This window comes from Priapulus caudatus, unplaced genomic scaffold, assembly GCF_000485595.1.
Source record: "Priapulus caudatus unplaced genomic scaffold, Priapulus_caudatus-5.0.1 Scaffold1629, whole genome shotgun sequence".
Taxonomy (NCBI): Eukaryota; Metazoa; Priapulida; class Priapulimorpha; order Priapulimorphida; family Priapulidae; genus Priapulus; species Priapulus caudatus.
In genome coordinates this window covers 27,718-36,190 of record NW_014578690.1, presented here as the reverse complement: position 1 = coordinate 36,190, position 8,473 = coordinate 27,718, and the positions used below count along the sequence as shown (strand labels likewise).

At 45.3% G+C, this 8,473-nt stretch overlaps 1 protein-coding gene across 2 annotated transcripts; it reads left to right on the top strand.

Moving 5' to 3' along the window:
• The first annotated feature begins 990 nt into the window (after nt 1-990).
• Nucleotides 991-8,473, top strand: LOC106817201 (polyadenylate-binding protein 2-like). Of its 2 annotated transcripts, none has more exons than XM_014821867.1 (8): nt 991-1,051; nt 2,070-2,256; nt 3,288-3,402; nt 3,633-3,700; nt 4,086-4,192; nt 4,455-4,542; nt 4,782-4,915; nt 5,555-8,473. In XM_014821867.1, the coding sequence occupies exons 2-8, from the start codon at nt 2,074-2,076 to the stop codon at nt 5,589-5,591; spliced, it is 732 nt and encodes a 243-aa protein (XP_014677353.1). In that variant the 5' UTR covers nt 991-1,051; nt 2,070-2,073; the 3' UTR covers nt 5,592-8,473. The 2 variants fall into 2 exon arrangements, with proteins under 2 accessions (XP_014677353.1, XP_014677352.1); XM_014821866.1 differs by having other exon boundaries at nt 999-1,100.

Here is an 8,473-nt window from a genome sequence, read left to right as displayed (position 1 = left end):
AATAACCCCTCTTTATTTTAAATTCATAATGTTTGCAAGATATTCTTCTTTTCGGGAGATATTGCGCATGCGCGAGCACCGTTTCAGGCGTGCAGTACGGCCTAAATAAAAGTACGTAATATAGCTTGCTGAGGGAGAGAGGGGTCAGAGAGTTACGGATGGTGGCAGGAAAGACAGTCGAGGGACGGTGGAAGAAGAAGGAGGCTGAGCGCGCGACAAAGAAGACAATGGAAAGGGCGGGTGGGAATGAAGTAGAAGTTTGCACCCTACAAGCTAGGGCGCTCTCCTAATTATAAACACAGGTCTACGGATAAGAATTTATTGCAGAAACCTATGCTGAGATACCCCCTGACCATACTAAATCCATTTTCCTCACAAAATATAGCTCTTCTGGTGAGATATTGCACGTGCGCTAAAGCAGTAACGTAGCCAGGTTATGTACTGATTGGTATATGCAGGGAGAACCTTATACATGCAAGGTCTGTTTCCTATTTTTGAAATGAGGTCTACTGGAAACAAGTTTCTTATATAAATCTGTGATTTGATAACCCCTCTTCATTTTAAATTCGTAATCTTTGCAAAATATTATTCTTCTCTGGAAATATTGCGCATGCGCGAGCACCGTTTCAGTCACCGTTCAAGTCTGAAGTTGTGTTTTGTGACAAACTGCATGCAGTGCCCCTTCCCACACTCAGGATAATACTCAGTAGAATTGAGCCAGAGCGAGAGCGCCATCTGTTGTGGAGTTTGGTTTTGTGATTGACGACTTGCGACACCTGGTGGGAGAATTGGGCACGTGGAATTTATTTAAGACATGATTTCTTACCAAAGTTCCTACTTCAAAATGTGTAAGATCATGGGTTTTACCACACAAAAGCTTATTGAAACTCGATAATAAAGCATCTCATTAATTTATTTGGCTAGTTGTTATATATAACAATTACCACACGCCATTTTTCGTGAAAGCGAATCTATGGCCATATCTTAGCCGACTTGAGCGGCCATGTTACTGATCGAAAGAAAGTATTCACAAAGCGTAACAAATTTCACGGTACGGTTTTGGTTTCCCATCTGAAAGTAAAGAATCTCGGTCAGATTGAGTAAGTTTGGCAACATCTAAAAGAACTTTTTCGTAGAATCGTGGCGTAGGCCTAGGTGCCTGTCAAATTTGGATTCACTGGACTGTCAGTGTCACTGTGTTGTTGACGTTGTAACTGGTGTGCAGTGATATTGGGCTTTGTCGCGTTTGTGGGACGTCTCTGGCATTGGCATTGATTGGGTCTGATACTACATCTTTTTCAGTACTTGGTCACACTCTCAACTAACTAGCTATGTGGTTAAGAAGAATGAATGATTTTATTGTGTTCCAGAATATAGTAATTTATAATTTTATTAAAGCGTAACAGTATTAGCCCGGCTGTGCGACCGATTGTCTATACATGGTCTTCTAACCCTAGCAAGACCGTTTCTTGGAGCTATATCAGTATCACAACTCTCAAAGTAGTTTTTCATTCTGCACTTTGTACATAGTTCAATAGTTGTAAAGTTAGCACCAGCTATTACTTTAGTTAAGCTAAAGTTTAGGCTATTAGATTATTAAAACATTAGGTAAAAATGCCACGTTAATCTACTATTTATAAATTATACTACACATAGCTTGTGGGTATCCTGATTCCTGCCAAACTGCCCGCCTCTTCTGTGATCGGTCTTCGACCTTCTGACTCGCGTGTTTGTCGCGCGACTCAGGGTTTTTTCTGAGGGAAAATTATACAACGGAAGTTATGGCCAGTTTGGGAATAAATGCGCATGATGGATTTAAAGACGTGCCGTAGGCACGCATGCGGACACTGCAGGCGGACGGGGGGAGAGAGGGAGAGGTGGAAGTCCCCCTCTTGCTGGGAAGGGGGTTTTGGGGGTATCCCCCAGCTAAATTTTAAACATGAGAATGTAAAAAATTGTTACAGGAGCATTTTCACAACGGCGATGCTAAATTTGACAACGGCAGTGCGCCACTGTACCTCTCACGTATAAGAAACCCTGCGACTTATGCCCGTGTCATTTGATCGCAGCGTCATGGCAGACAGCGTCGACGCGGAGAACGGAGAAGTGACCTTTGACCCCGAGCCAGAGCAGGAGGATCGTCCAGAGGCAGACGCGTCTGCAGACGACAGTCTCCTGGAGCACGTCGACAATGGCGACGACGCTCACGGCGGTGGCGACGACGTCGGCGATAACGACCAGTCCGTCGATGACCCGGTGAGTGGACGGCTCGCGCGTCACCGCGGCAACAACGACAAGTTCTTTGATTTGAACTGAGAGCATTAAAGGGATACTAGACTCTCGGATTTTACTGCATACAACTGTACTTAGTGTATAACAAATCGTCTATACCCACACGTACTTGCTACCAGATACCTAATTTAATTGTTATAATTAATTATACGTCAACGCTACGAAATTTGAACGGTGCCATTGACACCCGCGACCGTGCTGCCACCCTGAAAAAGTTGCACATTTCCCAAAATATTTTGCACGTTACAGACTGAGGGCTAATCACAAAGGTGCAATTATATTTATACCTAAACATTTTGGTATTTAACCGAACGATGTTCATTTTAGGACAAATTTATCCATAATATAACTGAAACTATATATGTCGTTTATAAGATATGACAATCCTTTTGCTTTTAAATTAATAAATAAGAAACACCCTCGGTCTGTAGCCCTTGGCTGTAAAGTTGCTTTGCGCAACTTTTCAGATCGTGCGCTTTGAGTGGCGCCACCATCGTTGTAATCAAACTGTAGTCGTTAGTTTTAAAACATAAAAAAAAAAATTCTAATGGTGATTGAACCATGAAACTTTTTATGTAGCGTAATTTTAACCTAAATTAACTGAATATAACCCTAGAACCTAGAGTAAATGATCTCTTTAAGAACTGAATTGTTAGTCATGTTGCGTTTGATTATGAAAACTTTACAGAGGATTGGGATTCATGTGTGCGGTGTTCGATAGGTGTCTGATTATGTGTTGCAATAGTCTTGGTTTTCGTAGCATATAAAAATTGAAAACGTTTAAAATTGAATTTGTTTTTTGTCCTATCAACAAATATTTTCACAGATTGGTGGGATTGTCAATGCAATTATCTTCAAGGACAAATTGCATTTCTGCATCTGGAATGCACTTTTATAGTCATTATGTTGTTGCTAAGGTGATAACGCATTAGCTTCAGTTCATATTAGCCCTGTGAGAACGTGCGGTAATATCGAATTTTCACCTGGGGTCACAGGAATTGGAAGCCATCAAAGCGCGTGTGCGAGAGATGGAAGAAGAAGCAGAGAAACTTAAGCAGATGCAAAATGAAGTGGAAAAACAGCTGAATATGAGCCCACCGAGTGCCCTCGGTAAGTGACCACTGGTCAAGGCATTGTGGAATGTTCTATGTTGGTCACTAGCCCATGTGAATATTAATACACGCAGTGTGCTAGTAGTAAGTAAAGTGTCAAGTAGTAAGAGTAAGAGTAAGTAGTAAGTAAGTAGTCAGTAAATGTGAGTCAAGCATGCTCTCAGTCACTTACTACTATCATGTGCTGTATACAGCCTGTAGATGACAATAGGTGATTTGTTTTTTCAGCGAGTCCTGCAGGGCTTTCTCTAGAAGATAAAATTGACGCTGACAACCGTTCTATATATGTTGGAAATGTAAGTATAAAGATTCAGCAAGCATTCTCTACGATCTACGACCATTGCTGCAATGTTCGATATTCATTTTTGTTGTTGTGAGATGTTTGGCATTGCCTTGCTATGGAGGTCACTAGCTACTTTTCCCAGTTGTTTAACAGTTTAAGGTAAACTCTTTCCATTTCTTCATCGATTTTTGCCAGTGAATGTTTGCTAGCTATCACTTGTTAGCTAGCGCATGTTTTTCTTTTTTTGCACAAATATCGTGTTATACGTCAGTTACTTTTAAATGCTTTGCCGCTGACACTAGTTATTTGGTGTTGCTAATTGATTTTCTATTGGTCGGTTTGCGCATTGGGAGTCGCTAAATGTTTTTCTGTTGGTCGGTTTGCGCACATCCTCGTAGGTGGACTACTCTGCCACAGCGGAAGAGTTGGAGGCTCACTTTCACGGGTGCGGTTCTGTCAACCGCGTGACGATCCTGTGTGACAAGTTCACAGGACATCCCAAAGGGTAAGCTTGCGTTTCCATGACGACTCCCAGTCAAGCAGACACCTGTGAGGGGTGACGATGGGTGGGTGGAAGGTTGGTTTATTCATGTATGTTGGTGGGTGGGTGGTAAAGAATGGTAAGGAATGATTCCATAGTCGGCAGCAGATCATCGTAGCTGTGACTACAAATGTACAAATGCGACTCACTGGGCAGTACATCTTACTACCTCTGTTGTTCTCGGACATTCTGGAGTTTGGCTAACGGATTGTCTTTTTATTAACAGCTTTGCCTACATAGAGTTTGCCGACAAAGATTCGGTGACGACGGCGCAGGCACTGGATGAATCGCTCTTCAAAGGCCGACAGATCAAGGTATGCCCTCCGTGTAACGGAATACGTGTCAGCTCCATGTGCTACCGTGAGGAATAGTTAAACGTGTGTGGTGCTGGTCTGTGGAGAGTGGCTTTCCCACTACGTTTTCACGTGAGAACGCTATCGGTGGTTTTGTCAGTAGCGATGTTTACTCGCATGCTACTCTGCCGCGTCGTTGCTGATTCTCCCCACCCACCGTATTATCATGACGAGTCACTATTCGTTTCTTCGTGCACCAGGTGCTACCAAAGCGGACGAATCGTCCCGGAGTGAGCTCGACCAATCGGCCGCCTTTCCGGGGGCGCGGCTCGCGAGGGCGTGGGTGGCGTTACTACGGCAGCGGCGGATATTCACGATCCTCGAGTCGTTCCAGGTACGCTGCGACTTTGCGCTCGTTTGCGCTCTTCACGCCATCCTTAAAAAATTATATGTTTGCTGTCCCCCCGACCAACCCACGAAAATAGCCGCGACCCAAGTTTTTTTTGACATTTTGACTTTTTTTTTTTTTGACATTTTTTATAGTTAAGGCTGAAACACAAAGCATGTGTGGCAAACACGAGGACAGACTTAAAATTACTATTATGCCTCACAAAACAAACATGACCTACCTACCTATCCACTAAAAAAATCATGGGTTGGGGGACAGCAAACATAAATTTTTTAAGGATGGCCTCACGCGTTTTTCGCTTTGCTGCCGTGCGTCACTTGTACGGACATGGCATGGATATTGTCAGATAGTACCGGCACGGCTGCAGTCGGCGTGGCGTGGCGCCACAGTGTCACCTTGAAATCTAACTCCTGCATTCCTACGTCACACACTAGATTGTTACTTCTCTGTTATTGTTAATTAAGATCATCTGTTTGTTATAATGCAATAAATTAATAAGTTCTTTTTAACCAAACAAGAATGTAAACGTACCGTAAACGTTTCGACTTCTGTCAGATGTCTTGATCACTACGATCGTCGGTTAAAAATAACTTATTCATTTAATGTTTCTCTGTTGTGTTTCAGGCCACGGCGAGGAGGGTCCTGGTTTTCTCCATACTAAACCCGTCAGGCATGTGATCGAATCTTCCTGAGCCGGTGGTATGTGCTGCTTTCCTAGGCAGATATAATCCCCGGCCCCCTCACTCAGCGGGCATTTTAGCTAGTGACACGATTGCCCTCCCTCCTCCTCGCGCTTACACGGTTAGTGTCCGCGGCGATTGTTACTGTGTCTATGGTGGTTTTTCTGTATCTAGCAGGCAGGGGCTTGCAGAGTAGAGGAGCTCCGGAAGCGTAGTTATCGAACAAACGTAAGCAAGTGCCCCCTATCCCCTTTCCGAGTGCTCGCGAGGCAGTCGGTAAAGTTGGAATCGGATTGCTTGCGACTTGTTAGTATCATGACCTAATCGACATTCGCGTTGCTTGTTCCGCTGTAAATGTCTTCGCTAAATGCCCGCTTTTCCCTTGTCTGCCATTTACCGATCTTTTTAATAGTCATCCCAGCCTGTCCCGTCCTATCCCGGCTCCCTTGACCCACTCTTCAGCTATTCTGCTGTTCGTAATTAATCTATAGTGCATGGTTATGGTCATTTGTGGCGGGAAATGTTAAGGATTGCATCGTGGCAAAACGCGCGTTCGTGCGCACCATAACTTAGCATTTAACGAGCTTAACGTAATTAATTAACGCATTTAACGAGTGTAATTTTAGCTAGCTGTGAGAGTGCTTGTTTTCAGTAATTGAACGTTGTCACCTCACATCGACTAAGCAATTCTATATCACCAGCACTGCATTCACATTTATAGGTATTTGCTATATGTTGCTGTCACAAGGCACCGGTGTTAGTTGCCGGTTTGTATATAATTATTCGTGTTTATAGTGTGATGGGGAAAGCGGGTGGGGCGGGGGGGGGGGGGGTACTGAATTTGTTAAATGCAAAGTTATGAAGCACACTAGAGGCATTTTGCGGTGTGTCAACTAAATTCCTACGTAGAGCGAGAACGTGGGTATGTATACACACATACACACACGCACGCCCAGCATCTGCGTTTCTCTGCCTAATGTTACACTATTTCGTTGCTTAATTCCTTCAGACTCATGTGGGTCTCGGGGTGGGAGAGGGGAGTCCGGCCGCATGGGGAGGGATGGCAGACTAGTATGGACTAGTATATACTTACTACATTTTATCATCAAGTGCAGAACCGTTTTACAGTAATCACGACGATAGTAGTTGGTGTTTTAGCGACTATAATTTTTTTGGAAAAGCATTGTTGAGTTTTTATGTGAGAGCATGCGACCGTAATCGTAATCATTTAGACAAAATCTGCCCTTTTCCGTGTAAATTTTGATGAGATTTAACTTAAATTTGAACCTGTCGGGTTGGCCTTTCTCACGAATTATGCTATCTTGCAGTCACTCGCCCCAAGCTGTCAGTGAAGGTGTAAATGGTGACACCAAGTTTCGTAGCCACATCGTTAATTTCTTTAGTTGACTGCAGGTGGCGCCATTATAAGGAACCCCGCATGCATTTTTAGTTAGCGGCTATTGGAGGAGTTAACTGGTGTCGGGTACCACGGTGATGTTCCTCTGCGCGGTGGGTCGTCATGACGATGCCTCTCGATCGTGGGATGCATGGCGATGCGGGGGAAGGAGGGGGGGGGGCACTACAGAGGAAGCCCTAGCAGTTACATCAGCGTAGGGCAGGGGTTCTTAACCTGTGGTCCATGGACCCCTTTGGAGTCCGTACATGGGCTTCGGGGGGGACCGTGAACCAGGCGTGTTCATGTGCATTTTTCTGGGGAGGGGTCCGTAGCTTTCGGCACATTCTCAAAGGGGTCCACGACTCAAAAAGGGTTAAGAATACGAACCACTGCTGTCTTGGACCAGTAGAGGTGGGGGCACTACAGAGGAAGAGCCTGCAGTCACGCCGGTGTAGAGGAACCTCATGGGTGGGGGGGGGGTCGCAGCAGCAGGCGAGTGTCAGAGACGACGGATGAATGACGCTGTACGTAGGTAGCAGCTGCGTTAGACAGCTGAGGCGACTGACGTCTCGATTGACGTTGTGCGGCTTTCGCAGATTTCACACTTTATCGCAGCTGGAGTGGTGGCTCCCTCTGTAGTGGTGGCACCCTCTGTGGTGGTGGCTCCCTCTGTAGTGAGGCCCTGTGGTGGCTCCCTCTGTAGTGGTGCCTTCTGTAGTGAGGTCCTGTGGTGGCTCCCTCTATAGTGGTACTCTGTGGTGGCTCCCTCTATAGTGGTACCCTGTGGTGGCTCCCTCTGTAGTGAGGCCCTGTGGTGGCTCCCTCTGTAGTGAGGCCCTGTGGTGGCTCCCTCTGTAGTGAGGCCCTGTGGTGGCTCCCTCTGTAGTGGTGCTTTCTGTAGTGAGGTCCTGTGGTGGCTCCCTCTATAGTGGTACCCTGTGGTGGCTCCCCCTGTAGCGAGGCCCTGTGGTGGCTCCCTCTGTAGTGAGGCCCTGTGGTGGCTCCCTCTGTAGTGAGGCCTCGTGGTGGCTCCCTCTGTAGTGAGGCACTGTGTGGTGTCTTGAGCTAGCAGTGGCACTCCCCCACCTTGTTTTTACAAGTTTCCGCTTACAACGTAGGTATCATTCTTAGATTCGCTTGGCCAGTGTGGGGCAGACAGTGGTTCATAATGGCTCAGAATACTTCATTCCAATCTTCGCAAACGAGTATTGGTTCAGAATATTGTCATCAGCCCTTTCTTTGTTGCTGTCGCCCCTCTTTCTTCTGGCTGCTGTATTCTTTCGTGTTCTTTGCACCTCCGTTAGGTTGAGAACAGTAAATGTTAACACACACGTAGGACTTGATTTCATACTTGGTTTGAAGTTAGGTGGGTGTTATTCAAATCTTTCTTTCTATATTAACATTTTGCCCTTGCTTTTTCAGGCTTGAGTAATTATGGTGGTGAAAAAATGGAAAAAAATGAAAATA